This window comes from Podarcis bocagei (assembly GCF_964188305.1).
Source record: "Podarcis bocagei genome assembly, chromosome: 9".
NCBI lineage: Eukaryota > Metazoa > Chordata > Lepidosauria > Squamata > Lacertidae > Podarcis > Podarcis bocagei.
In genome coordinates, this window is record NC_138134.1 from 35,407,753 (window position 1) to 35,427,917 (window position 20,165).

Here is a 20,165-nt window from a genome sequence, read left to right on the forward strand (position 1 = left end):
GTGCACATGCATGCGCACACACACACGCACTCCAGCCCACCAGGAAGTTTGTGATGTGGTGAACCGGCTTATACTCGAGTCAATAAGTTTCCCCAGTTTTTTTGTGGTAAAATTAGGTGCCTCCGCTTATATTTGGGTTGGCTTATACTCAAGTATATATGGTACTTCTAAATATCCAGAGAAATTCTGCTCAGCTGACATCTCTCTTTTCAGTGCCAATCAGGTGGAAAGCACCACCCATGGAGTTGGCTCACAGAAATGATTGCATGCACATTCTTCATTTCTATAGGATTGCACCACAGGGGAATAACCATCACATCTAGGAATGCCTGAAGAATGCAATATTTTCAAACTCCTACTTTTTATGTTTTTAATTAAATCACACATTAAGGTAGAGATGAAATGAAATGGGATTATGACTTAAAACATACGGAGGTGTCAAAGAGGGGAAATACAGAGATTCACCCATCCCCAGTGGATCTCTTGACAAAATGGCAGACATATCCAACATCTCAAAATGTACATTGGACAGAATAATCCAAACTATAAGGAAACCCGAGTGATTTACTCCAGGATAAATCATGCCGGTTTAATTTCCCACTATTCCAAAACTCCATTCAGGACCAGGGCTACAAGCCTGGCAGAGGGAAAATAAACCTTTAAAATAGAGTTGTTCCAAATAAGCCAACTGCAGAGGAACAGAAAATGAAATATGAAATGAAACCGCAAATGAATGTCAGGATGGATTGAGGCACATCCATATATCCCTATTGCTGCCACAGATGCATGATGTCTGTGGCCGGTGTGGGGAAGACCAAGGAAATGAACACAGGAGATTGATATTGGGTTGAATTAGGCTGCAACTTTATTAATTGCAGGTAAGAGTAGGTTTGGCTAAGGCATTGGGCATGAATTCAGCATCAGGCAGCCCACCTGCTACGAGATAGGAACTTGGTGGGGAGTCACCCCCAACATGGATCGGCTGACACACACATCCCTCACAGGCCACCATTGGGAGAGATGCATTGGCTCATAGGTCCCTGTGTGGACTCCTGGACAGTCACCCTCCTGGACCCCTTTAGTGGGGAAGCCGCATGATTAAGGATATAGCCCAATGTGTTATCCGCCAAAGATGTGACAGTTGTTATGAGGCAGGCAGAAGCCTCAAGCCGGCCAATATGCTTTCCAGAGAAAATTCCTCCCTGGCCCTGAACACATAAACCATAGCAAGGTGTCTTACGCCTTGCCTGCTCCCCTGCTGAGAGGGTCCCTAAGCAGTCTGGGTAGGTAGGTGGCAAGGTCACCCTGCTAAATATGCCAGGTGTGGGGAGGGCACAGCCCCAGTTGGCTTGCAGATGAAGCTCGCCCTGGATGGTGGGTCTGGCACGGTCGGGAGGGCAGCACCCAGTGGCCATCCCCTCCCTGGCCATTTGGGAAGTTGATTTCTCCCAGAACCGGCCAGGCCGTGCAGCAAATGCCACTCCCCCAAAGCCCCAGGGGAGCAGATATTCCCAGCCTCTTCCAAGCAAGCACCACTGGCAGAACTAGAAAAAGTACAGAACAAGGTGATATGTCAGCATCCCTTCTCAGAGTATTGTGATTAGAGTGGAATCAATCCCTGATTAGAAGCTAGACCTGTCAGTCACAAAAGAACTCCCCCCGCCCTTTTCCTACCTTGGTGCTTTCCATATAGGGCAAGGCTGGGGAGAAAAGTTTCATTTGGGCAGAAATGCTGTGTCTGTGGTTTTTTCCCATGTCCAATGCACCTTGGATTGTTTTGGAGTTTGCTGCTTCAGTTCAGTGTGCCTTAGAGAGCTCCCACCTTGGTCAGACAAGCCCTTAAGCGGTCCTCATGCCCAAAGTACAGAAAACACCCTATCTAGTGTGAAACCTCAGAAGCATTGCCCTAGCCTTTCCTAGGCACTACTCAAGGGGGGGCAGCTGCCCCCCATCAAGAAAAATCAATAAAAATACATAGCAAACTGAGGTTCTGCTCCCCCTAACAAAAGGCCTGCCCCCCATAACAAAAATCCTGGCTACGCCCATGCCACTACTACTGAACCTTCTAAATATATGTGCACTTAATTTGGCACATGTTCATTATTCATATTTGATTGCGAAGGATCAAAAATGCAAAATCACATCTACTTTAATCAGCAAATCCTACCCTTTCTTTGTGTCATGTTCATATCATGGCAAGTACTTGAGGATAAAAGCAGGCACAGCTATCTATGTCCAATGTAGCATGATAGTATATGCAGAATATGGGTATTGAAGTATCTCCATGATAGTATATGCAGAATATGGGTATTGAAGTATCTCCATGTTTTCCTGTGCATGGCATAACATTTGCCAAGGCCAATGTGGAAACTTTTAAAAAAGTACTTAACTTAAAAAAAAATTGCATACAGAAATGAAATTTTTGGTGAACATGTCAGCATGATTTTACTGAGAGCATATAGTGGCACCAAGTACTCATTTTTCATTTATACTACCAGATTTGAAAAAACCAACACAATGAACACAGTCACGTTAATGGACTTCATGTATTTGATTTATTTATTAACTGTCCTGATATCTCTGTGTGCTGTACTACAAGCCCTGACAGTCTCTCTATAAAACTTCCCCTGTCCAAAATTATAGCTCTAATGGGATTTATACAACAGAATGAAGACACTGTCTGTAATAAAATGTGTTACTCTATTCGACAATATGAGTGAAAGAGACGTTTTTAAATAATAATAATAATAATAATAACAATGCTAACAGACCCTCCAAGTGTCTCTATTTTCTAGGGACATCCCTAATTTAGAGAAGTCGTCCTGGTTTCTGATTTGATCCCAGAATGTCCCACTTTTCCTTAGGCTGTCCCTATTTTCATTGGATAAATGTTGGAGAGTATGGAGTTATCTGACTCCCTAGCCGTCTGAAGGCACTCCTGTATAGAGAAGGTTTTTTTTAATGTTTTATTATGTTTCTATATATGTTGGAAGCTGCCCAGTAGCTAGGGCAACCCAGTAAGATGTGTGGGGAATAAATAGTAAAATTATCATTATGGAATGGGACGTCCCTATTTTCATCAGAGAAATGTTGGAGGGTATGTGTTAATACTTCCTTAGAAGTCATATAGGCATGGTTCTCTCCACTCCCTGCACATGAGACATCAACGAATACAGTCTATCTCACACACGCTGATGAATCTGCATCCTTTCTTTGGGTATGCCCACAGAAGAAGGGCAGTAACCCTCCAGGGTGAGCTCAGACATTTTGGAGCCCCATGTCTGCTGATTTCACCCACAAATGAGGGCTGTGCTAAGGTCAAAACAAGTTGGAGAGGAATTTATGTCCACCAGGGGAAAGTTGCTAGCAATTGCCCTGCTGGTTCACGGCTTATCACTGCACATATCAAGCTGGGACATTGTTATGTACTGAGTGTGCATCATTTTGCACTAACTTTGCTCTGTGGGCCAAATAGAAGACCTGATCTACCCTGAGGCCCCATGGATTTACCACTGCTTTAATCTTCCTTGATCCTCAAGCTCAACAAGTCAAATGCAAGTCCACTTTTTTGTATATAAGCAAAACCCACTAAATAACTCTGGACTTTTCCAATGTTTTGACTATTTTGGATTATAAGCCTTCCCCTTATCTTATCAGTCCTACAGAGTTACATTCCTGTGTGCAGCTGAATCGGTGTTAACATTTGCACTAATGCAAATAAAACCCTTATCTGTTCCCAAATTATATAGCTTATAAAATCTGGGCTGAATAAACAGGTTACCTGCCACAAAATTCTAATGTATTTTTACAGCGAATTTAGGAAGTTTTTATTACATATTTTATAGTTATTATGAATGCATTCAGTGCTCCAGCAGAATAAAGAACTCCAAACATAGCATTTAATGCAGCTTGCACTGAGAAACTTTTGCAGAGAGAGACCTTTGCTTCAGATAGATTTAACTACTTTTTTCAACTACCCAAGTTTTAACATTTTTCATAGTACAATGCTTCAAAGGTTTAAAAACACACATAGCCCTTTTTAGAATAAAACAACTTTCTTGTAAAGAAATATTTGAGAGAACTATGTATACAGATAATCTTCCTGAACTAAGGGGCAAACAATCAGCACATCACCAAAATAAAAAGAGATGGAGGGAAAACCTAGAGAACATGCAAACTTACAAAACTAAAAACAAACTTAAAAAGAAATGGGAAAAGGCATAACAAAGAACATTTCCCAGTGGAAATGAATTTGCTCACCAAGCAATTGCATGATGAATAAGCAGTAAGAAGCAGCACCATCTATCCCAAAATACAATTTGAGACAGAGCACAGTCACTTGTTTAGAATAATAATTTAAAAACATATGGTCCTTGTCATTCTTTTCCAATTTGCTAATAGATACAATAAAATGAAATAAAAAACCAGCACACCCAACTTGACTTAGCCTTAGGGGCAGGGCAAACGATACACCTGGAGTGAGAATATGTTTGTATCTGTAAATCTTACATGACAACAACCCACCACCATTATACAATAAGGCAAGCGCAAACAGGCACACTCTGCTAAGAGTATGCAACAGATGAAACTATTCACTGTGGCCTAAAAACAATAACAAGAAATGAAAAAGAAAGCCGTGTTCCTTGGGATACTCAGATTTTCTCTGAACTCCTGCTGTTCTTCCAAAATCTCTAACACCCACAAACCTTCTGGAGACCAAGAGCTCTTTATTTCAGGCAGAATGATTCACTGCTGAAGTCCAGTTTAAAGTGCTGATGAGGCAAATTGCACCCAAATCCTTCGACAGTTTGTCTTCTCTAGATGTCTGAGTCACAGAAAGACATTTTGATCACTCATTGTCTTTATCATCTCTCTGGGAGGCTTCTAGTACTGGGTGAACAACACACTATCTGATGTTTCAATGTCTCCAGATCACTCACATTCCATAAATCATAAGCTGAATACAATACAGTGGTGCCTCGCAAGACAAAATTAATCCGTTCCGCGAGTCTCTTCGTCTTGCGTTTTTTTCATCTTGCGAAGCACGGCTATTAGCGGCTTAGCGGCTATTAACGGCTTAGCGGCTTTAAGAAAAAGGAAACAAACTCGCAAGAACTCGCAAGACGTTTCGTCTTGCGAAGCAAGCCCATAGGGAAATTCGTCTTGCAGAACGACTCAAAAAACAGAAAACTCTTTCGTCTTGCGCGTTTTTCATCTTGCGAGGCATTCGTCTTGCGAGGTACCACTGTAATCACAACTGATTCTACAACAGGGTTGATATCAAGAGGAACTACTGAATACATTACTCCAAGATGAAGTCTGACTGAGGGTTCTAGAATATTACTATCAGCTTTGTTTTTCCTTCTAAAAAAATCATGGAATTTACATTTTCAGCTCTCTCACTTAAACTATAAGAAGAGGACAAAGCTATGACAATCCGTATACCTTTTCAGGGGGGAATCAGGACAAATAAGTTGATTCCTATTCCTATTTATCACTGATCAGAAAATTCTTGACTAAAGAATATAAGAGAATGACATGTCTGTTGTCTATGCTCTGGTAACCTACTGCAGGTTAGACTACCACAACGCATTATACCTAGGCCTGCCTCTGAGGACTGTTCGGAAACTTCAGCTGGTACAGAATTCAGTGGCTAGGTTGCTCACCAAGGCAAGACAGCTTGAGCATGTAACACTAATCCTGCCTCGACTGCACTGGCTGCCAATTTGTTTCCCGGCCAAATTCAAAGGGCTGGTGTTGACTATAAAGCCTTAAACAGCACAGACCCGCAATACCTCAAGGACTGTCTCTCCCCATATGAACCAACTTGGACCCTGCAATCATCATCTGAGGCCCTTCTTTGTGTGCCTCCTCCACAAGACGTCCAGTGGGCAACAACATGAGAATGGGCCTTTTCTGTGGTGGCTCCCCACTTATGGAATGCTCTCTTCAGGGAGGCTCGCCTGGTGCCTTCATTACATACCTTTAGGTGCCAGGCAAAAACACTTCTCTTCTCCCAGGTCTTTGGTCCATTAAACAATCTATGGCCTTTTAAACTGTGAGGCGCAGGATTATTGTTTTTGTTTGTTTCTATGGTATGTATCTGTGATCCTCGGGTGAAGGGCAGTACAGAAATTTAATTAATAATAATAATAGATTATGAGGGTCTGATTCTAGCTAAGTTATTCTTATTAATACTTCTTTGTATTACTTTCAAGTAATTTGTGTCTAAATACTAGCAGAACTATCATAATGGTTTCCACCTGTGATTTTAACAATTAAAAATATATGGAAAGACAGATCTCTAATCATGCAAGCACAGCTACAGTAATTTAAATTCTGACTCCTTTGGTACAAAAGTTGACACTCCTACGAGAAACTGAATTGCATTTCCACCAGCAGGAGTGACTCCTGATTCACAAGACCATATATGTAACTTTCCATTATTATTTTTTGCAGTGAACTATGAATGCTGATATTTCCATCAATATTTAGTCACACATACATATATATATTTTTGGAACAGGAATACAAATGAGCCATATACAAAAGTTTCAGTTGGAGCCTAGTCTCTACCAAATTTTCCCATGCAATCATGTAAGACAGCAGTCATCTCTTTGATCACAGGCATGCTTCTCTGGCAAGCTGTGATCACAGAGATGACTACTAGCTGAAAGGGTGTCCCTTAACACGCTCACTTTTTCCTTCTGTACTTGAAAGCATGGCAAAACTCATTGGTGTAAAGGCATTCTACGTCATCACGGCAACTATTTGGCTGAAAACACAGAGTTAAGTTTCAGGTAGCGAATGTCGACCATACGTCTGTCAAAGCTCTTTTGGTAAGAACCACTTGACAAGAGAGTGATTTGTTGGAGAGTGGAGGATGCAAGACCTGACAGGTTATGAAACAGTGGCAATGTCAGTTGATTCTTGTACAGCCAAATGAGAAGAGTGCAATTTATCTGCCAAGGTCATTTGAGGACCATATGTAACAGTCTTCCCCAACCCAGGTATCCTCCAGATTTGCTAGGCTACAGCTCCCATCATCCTTTACCATTGGTCATGCTGGATGGGGTGATCAGAGTTTTAATACAAAACACCCGGAGGGCACCGGGTTGGGGAAGGCTGGTAAACAGTAGATATGTGATTCAGCATCCAGTGGAAGTATCACAGGTGCATCCTCAAGCATACCTATGTGAACTTAAACATGCCTAACTTTCTAGCAGGTCTTAGTCTCTAATATAAAGTCTTTTTTTAAAAAAAGTTATATAGCTTATTGCTGACTCAGGAAATATTCATCTATAGTGCAATATTTGGTTACCCATTAATTCCAGTACTTATAGGCTACATTTTTCAAACATTGGAAAGGGGGGAAATTACACTTTCAATACGTGGGATAAAATTACAGAACGTGCCATTTATTTATATAAATGCAGAAAAGCAAATTTTGCCAGATGGTGAAATTGGGCAATTCACCTCAGATATTCATCACCATCATGTTCTCACACCCACTGAGTTGTTCTAAAACTATCTTTCATGAAACCAAATAAAATTGGCTTGTGTATGCAAAATGCTGAAATAAACACTGATATTATGTAAGAGGTATATCTAAAATTCCACTCATCATTTATTTGAGGGTATGATGCTGGTCATAACAAAAGGTTGGCTGCATGGCATTGTTGTGCAAAATGTGAGGACTCGGATTTCTGTATGAACTACTTGTAATGTATTATTAGCAGAATGTTTGAGTTCTTATAATAGGTCCAAACAGGGAAAACAAGAAAAGAATTCTCCCAACATAATAATGTACATAATAAATTAGCAATCTCCATCAACTGGAAAGTGTGGAGTATTTCAATAATTCCCATCTATCACATTGGATGGGGCAGCTTTGAAAGCCTTTTGGGTGTTTTTTCCAAACTTCCTGCAATAAAAGTGAAGGCTGGAGATAGACAAGCTTCCTTCCATTCAATTCAAAATTAGAAAATATACTTATTTTTCTCAACTTAATCCCAAATTTGAAAACTGTTACGGTCCTGATGACCACAGGGAAATGGTGGAACACACGCTCTGAATGTAAAAGCTTCCAGATTCATTCTATGGCACCTCCAGAAAAAAGCTGGAAAAGACTCTTACAGTATCTGATTACCCTGGAAAGCCACCGCAAGTCATTATAGTCAATACTGAGTCAGATGGACCAATGGCCGATTTCTATGGTCCGGTGTTATGTTTCAGACTGGGTTCAGATACCTCCCCTTCAACTTCCCTGCAATTCTCCCAAACCCTGCCAATCCATCACTCCCCAGTTGCAATGACAGCGCAATACAGTAGTGGTAGTGGCCAAGGTTGGCAGAGGTAAAGGCCTCCCTCCCTCCTCAGTCCTAGATTGCTCCAGTTGCAGCAGCTTCCAGAAGGTTGGCTGCAGCAATGTGCATTGAATTCAGTTTCTGGACTGCTGTCCAGGGCATCCCTCCATAGGGTACATTACAGTAGTTAGCACTTCCGAGGCTGCAAAAGCATGGGTATCTGTTACAAGGTCCTGATGATGTGGGAAGTGAAGCAGTCAGCATGTCAGATGTACCTAATTATTGACCTTGATCATCCTATAGTAGCATCAGGTTCAGAAGCAGACCTCAATGCTCTCCCAGCGTTAACATGCACAGCACCAATAGCAGGTAACTCCCAGGCTCCTAAAGCTTCTGGCCTCTATCTCTAGGCAAAGATTGTTCACCAGGGCAACTAATATCCTTTCTGTTCTTTATCCAGGCCAGAAGCCAGGCTGAAATAGGTCAAGGAATTATGCCTGTCACATCACTGTTTTCAGAATTATATGTGGAGTTCACAGAATGAGGTCAATTGGTCCATTAGATGTCAGAATCCCACCATCTTTATTCAAATATATGGAAATCCTCTTTCTGACTAGCCAGTAAATATGCCAGCTCATGCTAAGCGTGGGCTTTGCTGTGGAAAAAGTTTCCATTCAAGAGTTTTGCAACTGCTATCTAACATTTATGCAACTGTTGTAACACAAAGTATAAATAAGAGTTTATTTACATTGCTAACTGCTTCAGAGAGCAACTCAAAGCTGCCCTGCAAAATAAGCCAAGGGTACTAAAGTAGCTTGCAGATATAATTTCAGAGACTCTGCCTATAATATTTGAGAATTTTTGGAGAACAAGTGAGGTCCCTGTGGACTGGAGGCAGGCAAATGATGTCCCCATCTTCAAAAATGGGGGGCAGGGAGAAGACCCAGGTAACTGCCAACTGCTGAACTTGACTTCAATACCAGGAAAGGTGCTAGAACAGATAATTAAACAATCGGTCTGTGAGCACTTAGAAAAGGATGTTATCATTACTAAGACACAGTATGGGTTTTTCAAATATAACTCATGCCAGATATCATTTTCTTTTTTTTTTTTTTTTTTTTTTTTTTGGATAGAGTTAGAAGCTTGGTGGATCAGGGGAATGCTGTGGGTGTAGGGTATCTTGATTTCAGTAAAGCTTTTGACATAGTCCCCCATGATATTATTGTGGAGAAGCTGGTAAAATGTGGGCTGGATGAGGTAACTGTTAGGTGGATTTCTAGCTGGTTGACTGACCAAACCCAAAGAGTGCTCAGCAATGGTTCCTCATCACCCTGGAAAAAAGTAACAAGCGATTCTTGTCCTGGTCACATTGTTGCTTGAAGTCTTTTAAAAATGACCTGAATGAAGGAAATGAGGGGATGCTCATCAAATCTGCATATGATACCAAACTGGGAGGGGTAGCCATTGCTGCAGAAGACAAGAACCGGGATTCAAGAAGAACTTAATGGATTGGAGAACTGGACCCAAACTAACAAAATTAATTTCAGTACGGACAAATGTAAGGTTCTGCACTTAGGCAGGAAGAACCAGCTGCACAAATATAAAATGGGGACACCTGGATTGCCAGTGGTACTTGCGAAAAGGATGTCTTGTACTTCGAGTTACATGAAATGAGATTCTGACTAAACTTCTGAAGCATTTTCTGATGGTAACAGCTGTTTGACAGTGGGACGAATTCCCCCAGAAGGTGGTGGGTTCTCTCCTTCCTTGGAGGTTTTTAAGCAGAGTTGAGATTCCTGCACTGCAGGGGGTTGGGCCCTCTACAATTTTATGATTCTATGAAATCCCACGACAAATACAATGTGTGTTCTTGCCAATAAAAACAGCCTAAGATCTGTCACCTATTCATTTATTGGTCCTCTTCTCAGGCAAACATCACCTTAGCAATGCTAAGTATTCAGAGCAGGTGGCTAATTACCAAGACTGCCTCCCCTCAGGCATCCTCTTTCACATACTTCGATAAAACAAGAGCCCAGGAGCTATTTTAGACCAAAATTGATCTCTTCCTCTTTGAATCATTACAATCTCTACTTTTAAATATTGAAGGGAAAAACCACAGACTCACAGTCTAATGACCGTAGAAGCTAGTGCTGCCCAGCAGACAGAGGGCTGAATCTGAGCCTTTGGGGTTGAATATCCCAACTCACTGCCTGGCCTTTGTCAAGCGGACCTTCTCAGACGGCCATCTGTCTAGCAGCAGAAACAGAGGCTTTCTTCTTCAGAATTAATTTTGTGAGGCTAAATGAGACAATGAAGGCATGCAATAATCTGTCAGACACTAAAAACTATACCACTTGCTTTTTTTAAACAACAAAATCTTTGGGGAAAGAAAAGGCTAAGGAGTAAACCCAATACAAATCCAGAGTGGAGACCCTAAGGTGGTTGGGTGGTGGCTTGCATGCCTCCTTCTGGAAATTCCTGCAACCAAGCTGGTGCCAAAAGTATTGTTCTGCAGGTTGAGAGCGGGGGTTTTGTCGTCTGGGCATCCCAGGACCTCCATATACGCTGCCAAGGCTTGCACCCCAGAGAGGTCACTTTGGTGCTGCTAATGCAGCAAAAACAACATGGGAGGCAGCAGTTAGGAGTTACTGGTCTCTGCAGCCACAGCAGCTGCTGTGATTCTCCAGTGGTTTGTCTGCATCCCCAGAGGCACACCCCATTGTTTCTCAAGACAGACGGATGCCAACAACATATTCAGTTTACTCTCTCATACTACAATGACTCAAAGGTTACATTTTTATGTGTATATACAGAGTTTTCAGGGTTAAAACAAAAACAAAATTGTTGCATATACCCTGCAGATTGGGGTGGGAATCTGAAGCCCGGTGGCCAAATTTGGCCTCCATGCCTCTCCCTCTGACCCTTGGGATTCTTCCAAGCCACACCCCTTACCAGCTCTGCTTCACACGATCCTCCTCAAGTGTTTTTGCCTGTATGGAATATATCCTTGAACTCTTATATTGCCTCTGACTTGACTGGCTGGAGGAGGATAGAGAGTGGAGATGCGAGAGAAACTGGCTTACTGTACAAAAGTTAAAATTACATAGATAGCTCTGCCCTCTTTTGCCTCTGGCATTGCTCACTATTGGTACATGGCGCCTGGACAATTACACAGAAGGAAATGCCCTAGGGGTGAAAAAGGAACCCTGCTTCTGACCTAGAAGCTGCACATTTCCCACTTGTAATAAATGGATGAAGTTATTACCTAGGTAAAGGTAAAGGGACCCCTGACCATTAGTCATGGACGACTCTGGGGTTGCGGCACTCATCTCACTTTATTGGCCAAAGGAGCCAGTGTACAGCTTCCGGATCATGTGGCCAGCATGACTAAGCCGCTTCTGGCGAACCAGAGCAGCACATGGAAATGCCGTTTACCTTCCTGCCGGAGCAGTACCTATTTATCTACTTGCACTTTGACATGCTTTCGAAGACCAGGCATAGGCAAACTCTGGCCCTCCAGATGTTTGGGACTACAATTCCCATCATCTCTGACCACTGGTCCTGTTAGATAGGGGTGATGGGAATTGTAGTCCCAAACATCTGGAGGGCCAGAGTTTGCCTATGCCTGCTGAAGACTGACTTCATCAAGGTCCAGGGTTCACAGCATAATCTTCAGCTGTCCTGCAAAAGGTATCTTTCCTACTAACAGACCACGATGCTGGTGAATCAAAACACTGGTTGAAGCAAATCAGTTTTGCTTGCTCTTTCACTTGGTACCACTGCCCCAAAGTCCTGCCCGCTATTCCCTCTGTCTCTCTAGCAAAGCCACCTTCATTTCACCTTATCCAGTTCTTCCCTCCACCCCACCCCACCCCCATCTTATAAGTGAGAAGCTTTGCAGAGTTGGGAGAACCCTTATGCCTTGAGACAGGATGAGCAAACTAGCTCTCCACACTCCTCATATTCTGCAACATGGGAGGAAGCACGTGTACAGGAAACAAGCACAGGGTGCCACAAATGCTGCTGGTGAAGCAGTGGAAGAGGTCAGCCCAACAGAAAGGCTGTGGCAGATGTGAGGAGGTGAGCCTTAAGAAACCGGGTGCAATAAGCAAAGAAGAAGATGACAAGGACAAGCGAATGGGGTCGCTTGCCACAGCCAGCAAGGAAATTTGCTCAGAGCAACAGTTGAAGAACTACTGAACAGATGGGAGGTTGAGACAAAATGAAGTGTAAATGTAGACAGTGTGACTAACTTTCCTCACAAAGGATGGGGGGTATAACCATAAAAGAAAGCTAAAAATAAGAGCATGATAGTTGCTATAGTTGCAACACAGATAGGACAGGAAGAGCCATCTATGTCTAGTTGGGCTTGCTATGTCCTTGGTCACTTCCTTGCCCAGAAAGCTAAAGCTGTGTAACTCTTGCATTTCACCAGTACACCTAGTTTGAAGACATCCACTTGGCTCTAGGGCCTCTATAATGCTGTAGAAAGGCCAGTTTCTTTTGTCAAACACACCCGCATCAAGTCGTCTGAGTCCCAGTCAGCACCACTACCCGAAAGCCAGAAAACGTGAAATTCTGCTTCATCTCAAAATAGCTCCACAGCTCAAAGAAAGCTAAACTTTGCCACTCGCATTCTTCAACATTCTGATTTCTAGAAAAATCTAAAAACGTGACATGTTGCTCCTCTCCCTCAAAACTCTGGCAGGGTTTTTTTTCAGCCGGAACTCACCGGAACTCAGTTCTGGCACCTCTCAGGTGGGCTCCATTGCCATTATAAGAGAACAAGGGAGGCATTCATAGTGGGTTCTGGAACCTCTTTTTCTAGAAAAAATAGCACTGAACTCTGAGCACAGTGATCAGCCTTCCTGAACCTAGTGAGCCAGGACATAAGGTAAGGCCAAAAGCTGTAGGGATTTGAAACCACTCTCTGTATGGCAAGGAGGCCATTTGTTGTGGCAGCCAGAAATGTAAGCCTGGAAATGGGTTAATCCATCTTCGCACATACGGTATCCTCGAAGTGAAGGAGATAGGCAGCTCCAGTGGAAGTCAAGATCATATCAATGGTTGCAGAGTGCACAATTCACATCTCTCCCAGGCTGAGTGTTTTTCTTTCTGTGTCTTCACCAAAGGCATCTGTAAACAACTCAGCTCGAAGCAAGGGCATTGCTTAAAGTTCTCAATATCATAAATAATATATATTTGTTTATATAAACTGTTTATTCTGCATGAAATATTAAATCAAATGCATTCGTTCTTAGCATCTGAGATATATATATATTTAAAAAATATATCTGACATCACCAATATGTTTTCATTCTTTTCCTGTCCTGTTTACTCCAGAATATCCATGCCACTAACATTTTAGAACACGTGCCTTGGGATTGGGTAGAACTTTAAGCATTTCATTATGCTGTTTCAAAATCTTACGAAAATATGACACAAATTAATTTTTCCCATTTAACACTGACAATGCAATCCTGCACAAACTGATTCAGAAGTGCTGCAATGCTCCATGAGACTTATTACCAGGTACGTGAGCATAGCCAGGTAACTGCCAGAGCCTTAGCCTGCAAATTTGGCTGCAAAACTTGGAAGTACCGGTAAGCCCTATCAACATCAATAGGACTTACGTCTGAGTAAACCCAGTCAGGGGCAGGCTCCGAAAGTTCAATAGCTGGAATACCTAGATGGGAACGAGCAACACTGAATTCAGCAGGGTTTACTTCTAAGTAAACATAGATAAAACCGGAGAGCTCAGAAGCTTGAAATAGCTGTGCTCAAAATGTCTCTAATTTTTGTGTGTGAGCTGAGCAGATGCAAATTCATTTGACTTCTGCTGTTGTACATTCCTCATCTACAAGCAAAGAATGTTTAACAATTTATACCAAGGTGATACATATTTCTACGATTAGAAAAGGAATCATGTGATAGAGAGCATATCTGGCACTGTCAACACATACTCCTCAATAATTATGACTAAAAGCAACCAAGTAACACAGCCATTACTCAAATCGCTTACTCTGGAGTGCACCCACCACTCCTCCAACCTCAAACCACTTGATCCCATTCTTTGCGAAAAGAATAAATAATTGAGGATTGTGGCCAAAAGGAACACTAACTTTGGCTGAACTAAGTCTCATGGAACAAAGTAAGTAAGGCAAAAGAAGTGACCACAAAGCTCAAGCACTTGTTTTACTCTCCAGCTGCAACACATGGACCAATGTTGTTTATAGTACTCTTTCAAAATGAATTTGGCATACACACAAACTACAAAAATATGTCACTTTTGAGCTCAAAAGCCATGACTCAAAAACCATAACCCCAATGCCAGGAAAGTCACTGAGTGGGATCCAATGGATCCAATATGAACTCACTCAAGCCACTTAAATAGCCTTTAAATCTAACATGCATCTCACATGATCAAGCTGATATTTAATGGAAATCTGGAAAAGCAGATCTTCCATTTATTGAGAACTTTGACATATTAACTAATCTGTAATGAAAACTGAATTTGAAGTTATCCTAAGGCACATTCAGTTTCATCATAACTGTTGACCACAACAAACCCAAGCACGAGAATTAATAATATAAAGCACTATTCACAGGGTGGAAGCAGACTTTGCTAAAATTTACTACCTACCCCTAGAGCATACAGCACACAATTACTACTACTAAAAACCTTCTGAAAGAACCACAGACTGATATTGCCCAATGCAGAAGTCTCTCTCGCACACTAGATCTGCACTTGAGCAGGGCTGCACTGACCAGCCCCATCAGCACCAACTAGCTCTGCCTCCTGGCATCCCCTTGTACAGACGGAAAGTCTGAAGGGAGGATCCTTCACGCCTGCAATCTATGCATGCAAAATTGGCCTCCCTACCGTTGTTCACTGAGCAGAAGCCAGGGGCAGGGCTAGTGGGCGTGGCCTTACATGTTCATCCAACATGTGAGGCAAGCCTCTCTTAGATGCGATTCAGTTTAGAGTACCTTGCCTCAAGGCGAGACAGTTGGATAGATCCAGGGTTTTCACCTTAAGCATGGAAGCAATTCACGTGGGAGGCATAAGGCTCTTCCATGCACTCCAGCCAAGCATTTGAATATTTGGTTTCTAGCCCAAATGAGAAATATTCAAAAGCTTGGTTGGAGGAATGAGCATCGCCACCGCCCATACGTTGGAATCTGATCCACTTTGCTTGTCCAAAGGTGGTAAAATCATCTTCCCTGAATTGATCTTTCCTCTTTCTTATTCCAACCAGTGACACTTAAGTTGCTATGTCAGTGATTATTTATTGACCAGCCTTGGTAGAAACTTTTACAGCATACTTTTTTCTTCTTTTTTGCTTTTTGCAGGGTTTTTTTTAAAAATCCTTTTAAAAACAGTTTTGGTTATTTAAAAAATAAAACTGCTTTCCTAAAGTCCAGTGGCATAGTTCTGATCCTACCCACTGCTGCTGATTTGCCTGGATCAAAAATTAACTGTCAGTCAAAGTGACTTTAGGAGACTCAAAAAAACTTGTTCCATGATTTGAAAGGCAAAATTTGCCATGTTTCCTAATCCAGAGTGCCCTTAATCTCTTTAGATCTGCCATTCAGTAACTGTTCAGTGAACAGTCTGGTTCAGGCTGCAAACCTATGCACACTCTCTCTGGGGAAAGCGCAACTGAATTCAGCAGGATTTACTTAAGAGTAAACCTCCACAGGCTTCTGCTGTGAAAATATATTTTTGTGGGATCAACTCTGATGTAACACTTTTCTTACAGTGATACAGTGGTACCTTGGTTTACAAACAGTCTGGTTTGCATACATTCTCGATTACAAACACGTCAAACCCTGAAGTGCGTGTCCTGGTTTGCAAACTTTTTTGGGATTACAACCCTTTTTTTTTGAGGCCCCAATGGTGAAAGCGTGCCTTGGGTTACAACCTGTTTTGGTTTACAAATGGACCTCCGGAACGGATTATGGTTGTAAACCAAGGTACCACTGTATATGGAATGTGTGTGTGTTGTGGGGGCGGGAATCCAGTGAATACATAGCAATGATACATGAACAGGAGACTTGAGTCTTTCTGGTTACTACTCCTGAGTATTTCCCCCAAGATCCACCTGCATTTTGTCTTCCACTATAATGTCTTCCACATGTATGCCTCTTTAAGTGTTTTCCTGTGTGGAGGAATTATGCTATAACTGAATTGGCACCTTGGACTTGATCCCAAACTCCACTGCACTGGAAAGCTCCTATCTGTTTTGCAGCTGGAGATGATAAAGTCTGGAGAAGTAAGATAATGCCATAGGAAAGTCACTTCCCATGCAGAATGGTCATAGTTTGCAGGGATTCTTCCTTAACGCAAAAGAAGGGCTTACCTAGAGCAGGGATGGGGAGCTTGTACCCTGAAGATATCCCATCAGCCACAGCCAGCATGCCCAGTGGCCAGGGATGATGGGAGCAGCATCTGGAAAGCCACACGTTCCCCATCTCTGACTGCAAGGGCAGTACCCTCCCATCTCCAGTACACTAAATGGGAAGCTGAAGACCGATCTGCTGCTGCTACTGTTGCTACCGCTTCCTAAGTGAAAAGCACACAAAGACTCCAGCTACTGAACTGCATTTTTCTCTCTCTCCATGCATTTTCGCTGGAGCCATAAACCTGCCGGTTCCAGAGGGTGATTACCTGCCAGCAATCCCACCCACCCCCCTCTCATTCCCATTAAGAAAATCACTGACTCAGCAAAGCCTGCCAGAGAATGGGTTTTCTACCCTCAGAAGAAGTGTCTACCATAGGTGATCCAAAGATCGCCTTGTGCTGTAAATAAAGGAAGGAGAGCTCGGGACAGAGCCATGTTTACAATCTATCTTTGTTCACACTAGGATTACATTTTGTCTATATAGTATGAATGCAAAAACCACATGGGAAAGATTATGAACAATCAACTCCATTTCCTGCGTTCTATAACCAAGAAGTTAACAAATGTTCACACAGAGAGAACATGGGACACTTGTTAGGTTTAGCGGTGCATGTGGAAAACTATCTAAAGCTTTGCCTGGAAGTTACGGACTTCAGTAGGAGTTTGTTTTGAGTAAAGATGCATAGGCAAAGCAGCTGTATATTGCGGAGCTCTTGGATTATGTACTGTAGGGGAAACGATTTGATTCTCAGATCAACTGAGTTTATTCTATCCCTTCTCAAGCAAGTATTGATTCAACAATGTCGCAGCCTCTACATGAGGGATGGAGAACCTGTGTGGCTCTCCAGCTTCTGTCATTCCTGACCTTTGGCCATTCTGCATTTGGTGGCAGAAGGAGCCCAGACATGCCTATTATGTATAGTTGGAAGGGACCCCATGTGTCATCTAGTCCAGCTCTCCCCCCCCCCCCCGGCTGTATGTCAATCTGAGTCAGGCTTCACTGAGCCTGACTCCCCAGGACCCATTTCAATGCAAGTTCTCAATCTTGATGCATGAGATGTACTAACAAAGGGTTGGATCCAGACTTAGCTAAGCTTAGACCCACTGAAATCAAGAGGACTTGAGTTGGCAAACCCATTGAAATCAATCAGACTTGTGTTAATAATAATGACTAGCTTAAATCCCTTTGATTTCAAGGGTCTGCTCTGAGCATGGTTCAGGCAGGATCCAATCCAAATAGAAATGTGTTCATAGATTACCTTACCCTGCCCATCAAACTGCTGCTGTGCTGCAAAGCTATGAGATGAAGTGGGGGCAGAGGGTGGAAGAGTGATTTCCAGACAACCTTGACCTTCTCATTCCAGAATTAAAAATCTTGAAAGGGCCATAGGACTGCTCTGCTGCCTGCCAGTCCCACCCCCACCCCCCTTCCCCATCCTCTCTCTCCTCTGTAGCCCCAAGCAGAAGAAACCTGTTTTGACTAGCGCCTCAATGTGGAGAGATGGGGATCTGGGGAAAGACACAGAGAAAGAGAGAGGATGAAATCGTCCCGGAGAAAGTTGGGATTCCTGCCGTCATCAAGGGGCACGGGAAACAAACTCCAGATTTCTCTCTGTTGTGGTTGTTGTGCCTGGGAAGCACGTTTGTCTTCCAGGCACAGCTGCAAAGGAAAGGTGTGTGCACTCTTGGGGACACAGGCTCGCAAGCCCGAGGAAAGCAGGTTCTTCGAAATCTGCCCCCAGCGGCATTATTGCAAAAAAGGAAGACTAGCGCGAGCCCCACTGCGCCTGCCCCGGCTTCTCACGCTTCGTCTTGGCCATGCCTGTTTGGAGTGTCCCACGCCGATCCGGAGGAGGAAGCAGGTGAGCTGCCCCCGTTCCTCTCCTCTCCTCTCTCCCCCTCCACGCACAGACACAGCCCCCCAGGCAAGGGAAACCAGACAGCCCCCTACTTTGGGAAAAGAGCGCACGGGAAAGCTCCGGGGTCTGGACGGCGAGCCCAACTAGGTCCCCTGAACTCACCGGCTTTGCAGGGATCCTTATAATCGATGGCTTCCGCCTCGTCCCCTCCGTCGAGCTCGTACGCGTAGTCGTCGTAGTCGATCCCGGAGCCGCGGGCGAGCTTGCCGCACAGGGTCACGCCGGCCAGCCACAGAGCCACCCTCCAAGCCAGCATGGTCACGCTCCTCCCCAGCCCAGACGGGGAGAGAGAGAGCCAAGGCGCCGCCGAGTGTCAGCAAGAGAGGGGGGCGCGCGCGCGCGTGTATTTGTGTGTGAGAGAGTGGTGTGTGTGTGTGTGTGTGTTTGTGTGTTGGGCTCGCTTGGCCGTCCGCGCTCCTCTCTGGGGGTGGCCGATCCGGACCCGGCGCTTCCCCACTCGCGAAGGAAAACGCGCGCGCGGGGAAAGGCTTCTCTGTTCCGCCGAGCCCGGCGGAGAGGCGCTCGCTCGCCCGCTCCTCTCACCACGTCTGACTGCCCTCCTCGCCTCTGTCAAAGGCCAAGCAAACTTTCCCGGGTTCCCCTTCTCCTCCTCGCTGCTTCTGCCGCCGCCTCCGCCGCTGTTCTTGCAAATTCTCCCGCCACAGCAGCGACAGCAGCAGCGGCGGCGGCGCGGGGCTGCGCGCGGGGGCTCTCGTCGCCTGGGCTGTCCAGCGGCGGAGGCAAGCGCGGGGGATCCTCCGGTCCGCCGATCGCCTCGCGCCGCTCCGGATCCCGTCGCTGTTCCCTGCTCGCCTGCTACTGGGCGGCGGAGTCGGGCTGCACATCGGCGAGCTGCCGAGAGGAGAGAGGGGGAAGAAGAAGAAGAGAGAAAGGGGGGGGGGGTCACAAGTCTGTTCCCACCACCGTAGCCCTGCAGTGATGGCAAAGCGCTTGCACTGGAGGGAGCCAGGAAAAGTGCCAAGGCTTCTCTCTCCCCCCCCCTCTTCTTTTTTTTTGTTGTTCTCTGGGCTTCCCTCCACCCCCACCCCTACCCCACTCCTCCTCTTCCCTCCACTCCTCTTAATTCTCGTCCTGGCCGCCAGCATCCTGCTTACTTATTCATACAATCCGGGTCAGGATCCGGGCTGCTGCTGCTCGGCTCCCTCGACGGCCTTAGGGAAACACCACGCGCGCCTGCCCGGGGCGCCTCCCTCGCCATAGGACTGCTGTCTGCCCGGAGAAGCGAGGCATAGCAGGGCTTGGCGGGGCGGGCGGAGGGCGGCGGCGGCGGCGATCAGAGCGAAGCCATGCTCCGTCCAGGGGTCGCCGGCATCCGGGCGCGGGCAGAAGGGAAGCGCGCGCGGCGGCGGCGACAAGAACCGCGATGAAGGAGAAGTGCTGCGCCTTCCGCGCTCGCTCGAGTAGGAGAGCTGCTGCTGCTGCTGCTGCTGCTGCCGCCGCCGCTCACTTTCCGCTGCCAGCGTGCAAAGGCGAGAGGGAAGGAAGGAAAGTTTCTCTCTCTCTCTTTTCCTACT

At 44.7% G+C, this 20,165-nt stretch overlaps 1 protein-coding gene across 2 annotated transcripts in view; it reads right to left on the minus strand.

The window, feature by feature from the left end:
• Window positions 1-19,868, minus strand: part of TLL1 (tolloid like 1) — a 129,078-nt gene extending 109,210 nt beyond the window's left edge. For both annotated transcript variants that reach the window (XM_081208769.1, XM_081208771.1), the window contains exons 1-2: window positions 19,746-19,868; window positions 18,733-19,482 (exon numbers count right to left, since the gene is read on the minus strand). In XM_081208769.1, the coding sequence (XP_081064895.1) occupies window positions 18,733-18,886 (154 nt within the window). In that variant the 5' untranslated portion in view covers window positions 18,887-19,482; window positions 19,746-19,868. The remainder of the gene's footprint in view (window positions 1-18,732; window positions 19,483-19,745) is intronic.
• Between the last annotated feature and the right edge of the window lie 297 nt (window positions 19,869-20,165).